General features: G+C 31.9%; 1 protein-coding gene across 1 annotated transcript; it reads right to left on the reverse strand.

Moving 5' to 3' along the window:
• Positions 1–247: 247 nt before the first annotated feature.
• Positions 248–15,529, reverse strand: LOC105327236 (allene oxide synthase-lipoxygenase protein). Its single transcript, XM_020066806.3, has 16 exons — positions 15,371–15,529; positions 10,148–10,650; positions 9,847–9,891; positions 9,598–9,726; positions 9,292–9,389; positions 8,937–9,069; positions 7,940–8,035; positions 7,597–7,693; positions 7,322–7,439; positions 7,107–7,199; positions 6,130–6,190; positions 5,018–5,129; positions 2,315–2,406; positions 1,845–2,021; positions 778–941; positions 248–509 (listed from the first exon to the last, which is right to left on the reverse strand). Exons 2-16 carry the CDS (start codon positions 10,607–10,609, stop codon positions 395–397), a joined length of 1,992 nt encoding a protein of 663 aa, XP_019922365.3. The 5' UTR covers positions 10,610–10,650; positions 15,371–15,529; the 3' UTR covers positions 248–394.
• Between the last annotated feature and the right edge of the window lie 225 nt (positions 15,530–15,754).

Raw genomic sequence — 15,754 nt, forward strand, 5'->3', positions numbered from 1 at the left:
TGTATATCAATAAAAATTAAGCGTTTTGTAACATAGTAACACGTTTCTATTTAAGTTCAAAACGAATGACGTCAAAATGCTCAAAAGAAGAACTATTTCGCACTGACTGTGTATGAAATATACATGGCCTTAATTAACGTGACTGCTGTTTACAAATGATTTGCTCACAATTAAGTATGAGTTAAGTTATATGAACGTATAATTCATAAAACAATTTTCACTTTGCTTAAATGTAGATTCATTTGAATTAGATTATTAGGATTTTATTGACTAAGGCAAAGATTATGTAGTATAGCATATGAAGATTAAGATCTGTAATTTTGCGTAAAGTTTGTGTTGTATATCTTGTGAAGCTGTCACCATTTTTCATTTTTCCCTCAGACGTCTTTATTATCTATGCACTAATAGAGTTGGGAATATCTTCTGGCAAAAGGTAGTCATATTTTTTCTCAAGTTGCTCATTTCTTTTGTGGATCTTTTCACTAATACATCTTAAATCCTCTCTGAAGCTGAAGAAAAAATATAAAATAATCATTCATTGAATAAAAATAAAGATAATTGAATTGTAACAAATTATTTAATTTTTAATCTGCTTATTTAAAACATATAGACTTATTATTTGATTTGTGTATATTACGCGAGTTACTTTTTGGGTAAAAAAAAAATGTGTTATGTATAATATTATGTGTAAAAGTATAAATAACATTACAAAAAATGTTTAATGATTGAAAAATACAATATGTCAGACAAAAATCAAGAGATCAAAATAAGTATTACTCTTCTACTATCTTTACAGCTGGGGGGTCGTAGGTATATGTAACTTCAAAGTCGCCCAAGGAATTTACACTCTTTTCGCTGAGAATTTTTGTAATGACCATTGTGTCCAAAATAGTTGATTTGTCAGGTAGTGCATCAAGGATATCCTTTTCTGTCAATGGGTTCTGGCAAAAAATGAATAGACTATTTATCTACCCTCGTTTAAAACATAAAAATACAATGTTTGAACAATTTTAAGTTCATATATGGTGTATCTTTTTTCAAGGAATGATACTAGTTGTTTGTCATTTAAAACTAATTATGTTGATTTTCTATGCTTGTAGTCCATTTATAACACGATTTTTTATGTTTAAAACGTAAAGATATGATTCGAGATTAAACTCCAAATTCTTATTTTCGGGGGTTCATTTTAATCAACTTTTCTATGCAATTAATCTGGCGACCCGGAAGTGAAACGGTGTTTGGACCTAAGCTCAAAACATCCCTGCTGACAAGACTTAGTACTTAAAATATTCGATAAATTCGATGTAATATATTTCGAGGCATTGTTTTTTTAGAGAATTTTTTATAAATACCTTGAGAATAGTTATTGTTTAAATATCACAAACAATTTAGTATGTTCGAAGTCGTGATTAAACGTACGCCAGCGTTCAATATGGAATGGACACAATTTTCCTGAAATATTTCGATCACTGAAGCATAATGCATCCGAGAGTTAGATGGAGTTTATATCATCTTTAAATATAACACAACATGATTTATATGAGCTTTTCCGTCTACAGATGAGATTTTTTTTCTCAGAAAAGCTCGTTAACTCATATTAGAAATGTGCGCAATTATTTAAATACTTCGGTTTTAAAATCATTTAACTATACCTTCATTATGAGCGACTGGTAGGGAACAGTTGAAAAATGTTTTAATGTATTTCAAACTACATTGTACCACTTAGACTGATAGTTTCAAAATGACCTATATAAATGTCTGTGAATGTGAACATCTCTACGGCAGGATACATATTAATGATAAACTAATATCATATATTATGGAAATACATCCTAGCGGTTTACCTTATTTTTGGGAGGAGTTCCTTTGAGCGTTGGCGGGTAATTTGGTGGAAATCCGTATGAATCATATTGAGGGAAGTTGACAGCGGCATGTACAACACTGGACGTGAATATTAGGGTTGTTATGAGAGCTACTAGTTCATCAACTGAAGACAACCGTCCATTCTCAAATGGAAGTCCCTATTAGAGAAGAATTTACACGTTGTCAAAATATACAACTAATGTAACTACATATAAAATATATAAGCCACTAATTAGCATGATATATTTTTTCTGTTTATTCTGTATACATAATTATGGTAATCATCGAAATCAATTTTATAAAATATTGTTCGCCAAATTTAAGTGAATATCTTGAAAAATGTATTTCAATTTTATGAAATGTTTGTTTAGAATGAATGAACTTTTAGCTAAAAATAATTTTGATTTTATAAGACGCACAAATAATTGTTTTCAAAAGGTAAATAACGTACTAAAAGTCCACAGCCGCCCTCTGATCTTGGGTTGAACAAATCTTTTCCAAAGTTCTGGATTTCAAAATCCTCAATTAGTTTCTCTGTTTTATCTAGAATAAATATCAATAAAACATACTCACTGTTGCATTTCATTGCAAAAAGTGCATTTAATTATGTTTTAAACATTTTTTGTGAAGCATATGGTCAGCCCCTCGAAAAACTGACTATAAACTGTAAGTAGTATCCATCCAAAGCTTATCTTATATATAGTTAGCTAAAGGGAAACTGACAACAGCTATATTTCGCAATTCTTAACAAGTTAAACAAGAGGCCAATTGGCCTTAACGGTCACCTGAGTAGCATATAACCCATACCCAAACTTGTCGAGAGGCTCATATATGCATCTAATTAATTAGGTTTCATACTGGAGTAGAAGAATTTTAGGCATTTATACCATTACAACCGTACCTAGTTCTTTGTAATGATGACCACCTCCCTGCCAGAAATCTTTCAAAAAGAACTGTGAAACCTATAATTTTGGCGAAGAACTAAAAGATCTGGTCTACAAAATCATGAATTCAGTTTTCCTCTCAGGTGTGTGTGAGTAAAGAAGATAATTTTTTGACATTATATGCATTAACACCTATACATCCATTTTGGTCCTGCCCTAGAGTCAAAACCCATCCTTGAGGTGATATGAAAATTTAAATTTCAGTAGAGGACTTCCTGGTAAACATAATTATTATTCAGTTTTTTAAACAGATGTGTGAGAATAGAGAAGACAAGTTTTACAAATTATATGCATTAACACTATATTGCAATATTGCCCCCCCCCCCCCTCATGTCCTGAACCCCTGACCCAGGGGCCATGAATTTCACAATTTAAGTAGAGGAGTTAGTGGACATCATAACCATGTATTCAGTTTTTTGCCAACATGTGTGGGAGTAGAGAAGAAGATTTTCTAAGATTTAATACATTTTAACTATATGGCCATATTGGCCCCACCCTAGAGCCTGAACCCCTGACCCAGGGGCCATAAATAATTTCACAATTTATAATACATGTTTACTATATGACCATATTGGCCCCACCCTAGAGCCTGAACCCCTGACCCAGGGATCATGAATTTCACAATTTTGGATGAGGGCCTCATGGACATCATCATCATGCATTTAGTTTTTAAGAAATAAATATGGGAGTAGATAAGAAAATTTTCTAAGATTTAATACATTTTTACTATATGGCCAAATTGGCCCCACCCTAGAGCCTGAACCCCTGACCCTGGGGTCATGAATTTCATAATTTAGGTAGAGGGCTTCATGGACATCATAATCATGCATTTAGTTTTTAAGAAATAATATATGGTAGTAGAGAAGAAGATTTTCTAAGATTTAATACATTTTTACTATTTATTTTGCAATTACTGTTAGATTTATAGATGTTTTAATAAAATAGTTTAGTTTCCATCATTTTCTACAAAAATACGGAATGGTAGACAGTCCTATTTGCGAGGACCCAGAGGGACTCGAAGGTCTGAAACCCCATGAAAAATTCTAATTCCCTAAATTTAAGGATGTTGTTTACTCAGGGTTTGAGTTCTAAAATCCGGATTATTAAAAAGTTCAATTTCATGATTAAAATTTGTTTTAAATACAAAAAGTATCCATGAAATGAATTATTATTGACAAAACAATCGATACGTTTACTAAATTATGGAATTAGGCTCTGACAAAGTTTGACTTTAAGCAAAACAGAGGAAATTCGGACTAAATTTTTCAGATTTGGTTTTTTACTGAAATATTTTTGGTAGTACTATAATATTTAAAGTTAAGATTTTATTTGTTAGTCAACATCATTTTGCATATTTTCTGTTGGTTTTATCTTGCTTTTTCGTTTAGATAATTGTATGGCACACATTCCAAAAATATTGAAAAATGCTTAAAAATGACAAAAGACACCATATCTCAAAATTTTGATCATTGACCTCATATAAATTTTATGCTAGCAGAGAAAGGTCATTATACTTAGTTTAATACTATAAATGTTTTAGTATTATCATCATTCAGTTTTTTGTTATATTGAATCAAAAATGGGTAGTAATTTGAAAACTGATAGAGGAAATTCGGACTAGAAAATCTATAAAAATTGTGAATGAAAATCTAATACTTGGTATCCATTTAATGTCACTACCATTCATAAACTGTATTTTGTTTGTTAAAGAGTTAAGAAATTTGTATTATTTTCACAATTAAGAAAATTTCAATCATAGTGTAAAATTTTTATGGATTTTTCTTAAATTTTCAAAAAATATTCAATGGCCATTAACTCAAAAAGTAGGTCATTGACCTACTTTTTTGAAAGTGAAGAATAAAGCTACCATGTAAGGTCTATAACACACAATAGTTGGTTTTTCATTATCATCAGTGGAATTTTTTTTCATTCTGAGTAAACGTCATCCTTAAATAATAAAATTAAGTGTGCCTCGAGCCCCTTCCCCAGGCAACACATAGATATCTCTCAGATCCCCTTCGGAAGCATTTTCTGGATCCACGCTTGTACAACAATTATGGGTTAACAAACCTACACTTTTTTAACCCCCTTCGAAAATCGCAAGTTGGGTATAAAGCCAAAAGATGGGGTAAAGCTATAAAGTGAAAAATTCTTTTTAAGGCATTGGAATGTTGATGAGTAAGAAATAGTTGTGATGAAATCAAACAAACCATAGTACAGACTGACGTATTTGGAGACATAGCTACTGATGACATCATGCAATGCTAAGGAGTCGTCACGCTGGTAAAACGTTGGAAGAATGGATCCGTCCCGGCAGTATATCTGATATTTGACAACGTAGAGATTAAATGTAGGAAAAAAGTCTAATTGAACATGCAGTAATACACTATTTTGAGTAAAACTGTTGTCGCGTCACAAACTGATTTCAAAAATATATATTTATATGTCTTAATTTGAAATATTGTTGCCAATTGTGGAATGAGACTAAAACAACAGCAACACAGGCTTTTAGACATCCGGTTTAAATTTTTATTGCAGAGTCCCTCTGATGCCTTTGAAAAAAATATAGTGCAATTAAAGAATATTATTTCATATTGTTTCAGACGTTAAAGCTAAAAGAGGCTTGATAGCCAATAAATTACCTATTAGATTTACCTTCATTTTGAGATATGATCTTTTAGGCTGTATACTATTATTGAAAACAAACCCCATATTTTTAGCTTTATAATTGTTTAATAATATCCTTGATCAATTTTTTCATATCCTTGACCCATTCAGTCATGAGACTTTATCTTAAAGAAATAATGATGTAATGTTTTAAAATTATCGTGATTACAAAGAGTTGTAATTGAGTAGATTGAATTGCGCCTTAAGGTCAGACGACACGTTCCTCAATTTTATAAAACATTTTCCATGAATTTGTTAATGGTTTACTACAACTCTAACACGCTTTCTTGCAAAAAATTAGGATACCTTTTCAGGCATTTCTTCAAAATACTAGAGAATGCAATTTCCTATATAATCTTCTTTAAAATACAATTTAATCGCTGATATAAAAATAAATAAATAATACAGCACTATATGGGGTCGGGCTTTGAACCCACAACCTTTAGAACCTAGGCTCCAAGCAGAGAGCGGCCACGGATATAACCACTCGGCCATCTAGGCGTATATACTTATACAAGTAAATTTTAATCATTTTAAAAATCATTATAAAAATAGTAATTTTATTGGAACTCTTTATTACGAAGAGATACAAAAAAGATGCTCGAGGAACGTGTCGTCTGACCTTAAAAGTAAGTAAAAAATTTAACCAACAAACCCCTCTTTTCTTTAGATTTTCTGGATAGCATCCTTCATTATCCATCCTCCACAAACTTAATCTGAAGTTTAAAATAATATTTAATTAATTCTTTTAAAGATAATGATTTCTTGTTTTGCGAAATGTTTATATACATATAGCTTCTACAAGAAGCTGCAAATATGTACATGTAGCTTTGGTCTCCCTGGCTTTTCTTTGAGCTTAGAATTTGCAGTATTGTCATCGAAAAAGCAATTAAATTAATTTTCGCCCATGAATAGTTTGTGAAAAGTCGAAAAGTCGAAAACATCATATTGAAATACATTTTGGATCTTGCATTGCGAATAGCGAACTGCGTTTCAAAAAATGATTGCCATTTCTTATTACTATGCATTTTTGTTTGTTTCGTACAATGTACGTGTCAAAAAGTAAGAAAAACTTTAAACAGTTTGATGTGTTTTTCATTTTAATCAATAAAACCTCGCCTTTTTGTTAGACTGACTGACCCAGGAGTAATAAATGCGATTGATTTTCCTTGCACAGAGTATACTTGCTATATGTATATCTGGTTGTCCAAGAAGTATAGAGAATATTTAAAATGCACGATAAATTTTCTATATTAAGAACGATATTTTTACAGTTTAGATTGAATATTACTTTTATTTCGCAAGAATTGGTGAGAGAATGGGAAGCAAAAATATGACAATTAATTAATTTTCTTTCAATACAGATGCTACGTAAATTAAATGAAAGATTTTTGGGACAAAGTAATCATTAAAATTACCTATAAAATAAATAATATTATCTTTGATATAATTTCATGTTAATTTCATAACTTTTACAGAAAACTTTGTTATTAATTCAAATAAATTATATCTATGCTCATTTTAAGTAACATTACAGGTTTTCGATGTTTTCATTTATGTCACTATGCCTTTAATTTTTATTTATTAAAGTTCATTGTTAATACTTTACTTGGTCTTCATACGAATACTAACCCTCTACCGATAAGTTCAAGCATACCATCCCTTCCCAATGAGATCGTTTTGTCTACCCATCCTCCTGAAGGGAGCAATACCTCAAAGCCCCGCCTGGAAGTTAATAATTTTAATCTTTTATAAACCATGTGCAGAAAAAACTTTAAAAATATTTAGTAGATGATTCAAAGAAGGGTTCATAAGAAATTTTGAGACGTTAGAATTGCAGATCCTACATATTGACAGCAAGGATAGCAAAAAAGTGAGGCCCAAGAAGTTTATAGATGGGATGTGTTGGAGAAAGGCATCTATTGGCTGCTATCCATATGCCCTCCATCATAAAATGAGTACCTCCTGAAATATATGATTAATTAAAAACATATAGAATATCACTACATATATTTTTACATATTTATATTATTCATATTCATAATTTATTCAATATTGTAGACTAAATATGTGATATACGTGTTCATTTAGTTCAACATTTCGTATGAAAAAAATACCATACCTAAATGTGCTACACCCTGATGATAGCTTGAATCGGCCAAATTGTACCACATTTTTGCAAAAATCCACGTGTAAGGCGGATCATTTGGAAGAAAAACCTGAAATATCAATGATCTTATAGTCTAAATGATGTTTTGCTATTATTTGCTAATATTTTGGGACTGCCTTTTATTAATTTTCGGGGTCATCTTGAGTCCACTTTAAATTCAGTGTATGTGTCAACCACTCTGATCCACTCAAGGTAAACCCACAAACTAAATGTTAGAGTAATGCATACAATTATACTACTGATCACGGTATAGTTTGAAATTAATTGATTTAAAATATAGTGTAAATGTACTTACAGGATTGTCGGGACCTTTTTGTTGGTACAGTTGGATTGCAACAGGCATGAGTTGTCCCTGACCGTTGACAAAGAACAGAGCAAGCGGAACTGGACACTGCATAAAATAACAATAACATACATGTTTATATACTAACACAACTTAAGAAGTTGTGAAAAAATCTCATTTTATAAACGTTGAACAGTTTTATTCTTAAATTGTTATTACTAACTTATTAGTAAGAGGAAAAGAGAGGTCAACTATACTCTGTCCCAAGTTTTTCCTTCTACCATGTTTTGCTTTATATCTCAGTCGATTTCATAAAAACCTTTGTGCCAAAACTACATCTTTTCATAAGAATGACAAAAGTCCAGATTTTCTGTTATGAAAAAAACCTCTGTAGCTTCAGATTTCAATTCACAACCCAAAAGAGAAATTATATTGGGATTTTGCATTGAAAAGACATAAAGATTACCTGGATGATAACGTTGAAATATTATGCAAGGTGTCTCGAGTATTTCCGAATGGAGAAAAGATGTTATCATATCCTATAGTAAATCTCCGTCAGAATTTGATTACGTTTATATTAATCTCTCCGGGTAAAAAAAAATATGAAGTATCAATGAATTTTTTTTTGGATATTTCCCTTAAATCGATTTGATTTGTACTTCATTGACAGGTAAGCTTATTTTGATTAAAAATCATTAAAAAAATTAGTTCAAAAGCAAAAAAAATGAAAAAAAAAGTTTTAACAAATGATTATGCACTATGAGAATTAGTAAGTACCCTTATAAGTTATAAAGTTGATATAAAGTTTGGCTATTATGCCAACAATAAGATATCTTTGAAAAAAATTAAAATTAGTCAGATGATTTAGACTTCGTTATCGTAATGAGGTTTTGATATCTTATTCTATATTTCAGGTTTCTCTTTGTAATATACGTGCGATAAATATTATCATTAAAGAAACCAACTAAGTTGACAAAAAGTTATTTAGATATTCGTGTATAAGACTTACAACATATCCTTCTTTACATGCAATTCCTTCAAATATTTCAAGATCTGTAATGAACAACCGATTGTTTTTCATGGCTTCGGAGATTGTCAGACCTTCTAGAAAGGGGGCTATCATATCATCAGTTACTCCAAATCTAATATGAAGATACTCATATTAAATAAAGATATATCATCAAAAATAATTAAAGATGACTTTAATAACGATAAAAATAATTACAACGGAATTGGTTGTAATATTCAATATACAAGAAAAAAATGGCTGTTACAAAAATAAACTCTAAAAACAATATTTTGTTTCCATATGCCATGGGTAAATGGGAAGCATTTGATTAAAACTAATATGTCTATGATTTTACTTGGCAGGTATTTCTGAGCAACGTCTAATCAAATTTGAGTTGACCCTGTTAATCCGCTGCCATCCAAAATGTTCATCCGTATGCCAATCATCCATATCCTACCAGTTTCAAACATTATATTAGCAAGATGTATTCTTAAAATAATAAAGTATGCAGTCAAGATTTCAAATGTTGTATTGATGTTTTACTTTCAATTAAAACGTGTTTCTGCAAAACTACGTATATTATATCCTTGGTCAATTATTTTCATTGAAAACACAACATATCATTAAAATTTGCAATAAAAACATCTAAAGAAATATTTACCAAGGGATTTCCAAAAAGTTTGGAATATACACTTTTTATGTCTTCAATTTTTTCCCAAACTCTGTCACCAAAAACCATCTCCACGGTTTTTCCAGCAAGTAAAGAGTATTTCTTTGAAAGCAAATCCCACTACAAAAAAAGAAAGACATTATCCTTGTTTTTTACCCTGATGCATGTATATGTACGCCTGTGTTGAAAAAAATATGACGAATTAGAAACATGGATATGATAGATATGGAAAACCATTACCTTGTGGGAAAACGAAAAATCTTCATCCTCAGGAACTTCCTTAATCTAGAAATACATGTATCAAAGTCTATATAATAAACTACTATAAGTTTATTCCACCATGTCGTATAGTTTCGCAAACCAGAATCAAAAACGATTTGTAAAAAATAATAAGTGACTTCAATCAGTTTATCGTGCATTCAGTGTTAAATGAAATCTGAGCATTACTTGTACAGTGTACAATCGTTTAGCATCAATATAGATATCTTTTTCTTACAATTAAAAACAATATCGAGATGTAAGATAAAGTAAAAGCAACTACCTGCACAGGGAAACCTGGAAGTCTCACTTGATACTCATAAAGCTTTCGTTTCTCTTGAAGTTCAGCATTCCTCTGCTCTGGTCTTGGGTCATATTGTGGCAGAAAAGTATCGTATTTCCCAAAGTACAGGTCAACATCGGGACGAATCCATCGAAGAATCGGAAAAACTGATCTAATTCCACTTTCTTGGTTCAGTACTTCTATCTTGTCTACAAACCAATCGCTGAACAACCCTGCCTGGTCTCTTCTCAATTTAATCTCCGTGACTTCGGGTATATCTACATCATCTTTGAACTTAAAGACATCAACCTGAGCACGCTCTAAATCGTTCCTCAACCAGTTGTCTAATTTCGCAGGTTTCGTGTGCTCTCCTTTTGTACCCAGAAGTACTATATCACAGTTGCAGTCTGTTCCAGCGCCTGCCTTGTCTCCAGTCGTTACTCTTACTTCGTAATAAGGCATGATTTTAAGAATAAATGATTAGAATTGTGGTTTGTGTTCCCCTGAAATAAGGAAATGCAATGTTGATTAAATGAAAACATGTTTCTATACTGAACACATACATGTGAAAATATATTATATAGCCTAAGCAAAACATAAAATTGTACACGGTGTAACTCAGACTGCTATTCAAAATCAGCATCCATCGTAAATAAAATCAACGAACAAAACAATAAGTCATTTGTAAAACTATTTGCATCGCAACAATTTTTCAAAATGGTATGTTATAAAATTATCCCAATAGCCAATATTTTAAAATACTGTGCATCAATAATGCGGCATCAACATAGTAAAAATGTTGTTTATTCATCAAACTTAACGTAAGATGTAATACAAGTTGCTGCGAATTCACCATCATCTATTAAAAATTAAATCTGAGAGTCATTAAGCCAATTGTTTGGTGTGTTGAAAATTATCGCAACACTCACTATTTCAATAAAATTAACGATAACTTGTGTTTTAATTTAATTTATTAAATGACCAAAAGAAATCCCTGAAGAGAAATGATCTAAGTTAGTGTTCAGTTTGATCATTTTTTTCCACAAAAAAAATCCCCTTTCAAATTTAATTTTTTTTAATGTGAACATTTTCATATGAACACATACATTTTTTGACTTAAATATAATCACTTCATTATCTGTTGATCCTTCTGTGACTCTAAATATAATCAAATCAACGACCTCCAGATTTTTTAATGAAGGGTATCATTTATCGAAGGAAACCAATGCAAATGAATCAACATGATTTATCGTGTAAAATATTTTAGCAGACATAGCATAATATTCATCAAATCACTTTCTATCAAGTTTCTAGTTATGCCTAGCTCACATTTAAGCCAATGGTAGAGCATACATTTTTTTTCCTATCGTCGGCTAAAGAAACATGATCACACGACACTGGTATTTGGCGACACTGAACAGTGGAACACCGATATCTTCTAAAGTTTTAACATTTTAATATTAGTCGATGAATCGTCGTTGGATCATCAAACACAGTTTGAATTTTACGGTCGGTCGATTTTGCAATTGCTGAATATTAACCGCGGTCACCACGCAGGCACTGCTTCGATTTGTTGACGAAGAAGGTCTAAAGCATGATCGCCGCTTACCGACCGATGGTACATGTTTATTGTAAAACCGTCGATCGTTGGTCGTTTTTTAATATATGACTTAGGTTTTGTAAACATTTTCAATGTACATGTTAAATATATCGCCCGTATACATTCGGTCGTATAATATGATGGTCAGACGATTATCGAGAATTCACCGGACTATTCAACGACTGTTTCAACTGGAGAAATCGGTCACCGACGCTTAAAAATATACAGGTGTATATCTCTACGTGACGGATAAAAAATTGGACGGCCGACAAAAAAAAACAATGGGTCGATTCCGGCGCAGACAACGGCTGGTGAACTTCCGACTATCTCCCGAATAATCAGATATTTGCCATAAAAACTGGTCTGATAGAAAATATACGTGCAACGCAACACTGGTTGATTTAAAGAACAGTATAAGATGTCAACTTGGTGTTCCACTTAGCTAAAAGAGTTCATTCATTGTGTTTTTAAACTAGAACTGTTTTGTATGTTGCATAGATCTGCCACCACTTGTCAGATAATTATGTCGACTTGTCAGATGATTATGTCGACTTGTCAGATATTTATGTCAACTTGTCGGATCTTTATGTTGACATGTCAGAAAATAACCATATTGACTAGAAACTCAATATTTTGTTGTTAAAGCGTATTAGTATGGTGGCATAGATCTGCCACCACTTGTCAGATAATTATGTTAACTTCTCATATGATAATGTCGACTTGTCATATATTTATGTTAACTTGTCAGATCTTTATGTTGACTTGTCAGAAAATAACCATAGTGACTATAGAGACTCAACATTTTGTTGTCAAAGCGTGTTAGTGCCACTAACTGCCATTTATTTGTCATCATAATACCATATAAGTCGACATAAATATCTGACAAGTTTACATAATCATCTGACAAGTCGACATAAAGATCTGACAAGTTAACATAATTATTTAACAGAAAAAATAATATGGCCACTAGTTTAAAGAAAATTATCATTCATATTGTACGTCGACTTGTCAGATAATGATGTTGTCTTGTCAGATGTTATGTCGTCTTGTCGAATAATTATGTCGACTTGACAGATAATTATGTCGACTTGTCAAATAATTAAATCGACTTAAAAGATGATTATGTCGACTTGTCAGATCCTTATGTCGATTTGTCAGAAAATATTATTTCAAATGGATGGCACAAATTGGGCGTGGAAAGGTTAAAGTGTTGAATTCTTAACCACGTGAATAAGTGACAAGTCGACTTAAAGAACTGACAAGTGAACATAATTATCTGACAAGTCGACATCAAAATCTGACAAGTCGACATAATTATCTGACAAGTGGTGGCAGATCTATGCCACCATATATTAGTGCCACTAACTGCCATTTACTTGGCATCGTAATATCTGACATGTCGACATAAAGATCAGACAAGTTAACATAATTATTTGACAAGTCGACATAAAAATCTGACAAGTTAACATAATTATCTAACAGAAAAACTTAAAGTGGCCACAATTTTAAAGAAAATGATCATTCATATTATAAGTCGACTTGTTAGATAATGTTGTTGACTTGTCAGATGTTATGTCGTCTTGTCAAATAATTATGTCGACTTGTCAGATAATTATGTCGACTTGTCAAATGATTATGTCGACTTAAAAGATAATTATGTCGACTTGTCAGAAAATATTATTTCAACCGGATGTCGACTTAAAAGATCCTTATGTCGACTTGTCAGAAAATATTATTTCAACCGGATGGCACAAATTTGGCGTGGAAAGGTTATAGTGTTAAATTTTTAAACACGTGAATAGGTGACAAGTCGACTTAAAGAACTGACAAGTCAACATAATTATCTGACAAGTCGAAATCAAGATCTGACAAGTCGACATAATTATCTGACAAGTGGTGGCATATCTATGCCACCATAGATGACGGCTGCAATGAAGTCATTTTACCCATAGCCGCGTATGATTCTAATCATTTTTGCAATTCATGTCAGCTAAACACATGTGGCATGTACGGCTGCTTTGATCTCTCTTGTTGTGGTTCGATTCTTTAAAATTGCATTACACTTTAACACTTCTCAAGGACATCAAATTATTTAATTCTTATAAGTGTTTAATTCTTTTAAAATTACCCGGGACGTAGCATTCCAGTGAGGGGGGCTGAGGGCCGCTTGCCCCCCTTTCCACCCTGCACATTTTCCCGCAGCAAGTTTTTTCTCTTTACACAAAAAGGTTAATTATCATAGAATTGGCCCCAATTTTTTTCAGGGGGGGGGGGGTGAAGTAAAGTGAAGATATGGAGATAAAAGTAAAAGGTATACTACCCCCCCCCCCCCCCCCCCCAACCTCACGAATTAGATTGAACAGGACTTTTTGGAAGTTGTCTTTTTAATAAGGAAATCGAAGTTAAAGGTATACACTGCTACCCCTAACACTCCCTCCCATCCCATTATTATTATCATCATTTTTTGCTTCTCACAATTAGTATGTCTCCCCCTTCTTTCAAAAACGATGCCTAAAATAGGATTAAACCGTTCCTAGTAAGATTAAACAAGCAACCAAAGAAGCGTGAATGTCGTATTGAAATATATTCTGATTAAAAATACATTTATATATTGAAATTATACGGTTTGGTTATCAAAAGAGTTTTGCTTTTCAAGGTCTTTTATTGAAGAATAGCTTGTGTTTTCCCTTTTAGATACGGTGGAATGATTTTTACGAGTCATGTTCAGTCTTTGCACAATGCCGTCCTGTTTTCATTCAGATAATTATAAAATCTGTATTTTGCGCAAACACTTTGCAGATACTAGTATGGATTATTGCTGAAACTAATTGACAAAAAATAAACACAGACACAAGATATGTAGAATGTCTTTTTCTGTTTCGTATTTACATCAAGATTTTGGTAACTCTCTTTAAAACAGTGACATGCATCTAGCATTTTAATGGTTTCATTTTATTGGGATTTTTAATATCTATATATATATTTCTAGTGATTTGTTTTGAACCATTATACGAGTTAAATAATAGTATATTTTTATGTAACCAGACTCAGATGCAGAACGTTTTATTAAGAGAGGGTTTGGGAAGGGAATAGCTTTATCTCCCATGTGGAATAAGGGCTGCTTTTTTGTAACTTTACCGATATGAATTTAATATGTTTACCGGAAGGGGGTGACCTCTCTCTAGACATAAGGCAAATTCAAAAATAAAAAACATGATGAGCAGCTGTTTACATATTTTAAAGAATTTTTGCATTCACTTTTTAAAAAAATTTTCTTGGATATCCGTAAGCTCAGGTCACACATGGACCTATAAAAAATCCATTTCTTTATATTAGCTGCCTGAAAAAAAATCTGCTATTAAATTTCTATGTTTTTCTATTTTCTATTTCAACATTTATCGATTATCCCGACATACACTCCTTATACAAAGATGAGATACTTCTTGATGCAATAAAATTGATCCAATATACAGTTCTACGCGTTTATAAACGGAAAACAAAACATATAGCCATTAATCATTCAAAATAAACACAATCTAAATAGCATTCAACGTTACCTTTTTTAAACTAAAATTCTTCGTCTACAGTAAAGATTTAACGTTTCGTTTCTTAAACATGCTTACCTGTTCGCCTTGTTCATCCACACTCGTGCAGCGTTTGTTCAATGTGAAACAGTGAATTTAAATTTCGTCATGGTCTATTTCCTTTGTTTCGCCTTTCAATCATGCAAAAATACTTGCTAAATAGAAAGTGCACATTAAGTGCATTTCGTCTCAACAAAACTTTGACATCTAATTAGCATATTATTTCATCATCTTACGCATTTAACATAGGCATTGCCTTACTAAAGTTGTCAACAGTTAACCATTTATCCGTGTATTCATCTGAGGGTTCAAGTATCGAATATTAAAATAACACTAAAATCCCGAACAATATTATCATGATACTCCATCTCTTTCTTTAATAGTGTTGTTACTTGGTTTTCTCGTCTTTAACAATACTTTGGT

This window comes from Magallana gigas, chromosome 6 (genome assembly GCF_963853765.1).
Source record: "Magallana gigas chromosome 6, xbMagGiga1.1, whole genome shotgun sequence".
NCBI classification, from domain to species: domain Eukaryota; kingdom Metazoa; phylum Mollusca; class Bivalvia; order Ostreida; family Ostreidae; genus Magallana; species Magallana gigas.

What these genes read in the sequence shown, in the direction of transcription:
- LOC105327236 (XM_020066806.3), bottom strand. Translation starts at nt 10,609, where the DNA reads ATGCCTTATTACGAAGTAAGAGTAACGACTGGAGACAAGGCAGGCGCT. An exon ending in CATGTAAAGAAGGATATGTT is followed by an intron (nt 8,036 to 8,936) that starts GTAAGTCTTATA and finishes TATTTTATGCAG; the next exon opens with TGTCCAGTTCCGCTTGCTCT. An exon ending in AAAAAGGTCCCGACAATCCT is followed by an intron (nt 7,694 to 7,939) that starts GTAAGTACATTT and finishes TTGATATTTCAG; the next exon opens with GTTTTTCTTCCAAATGATCC.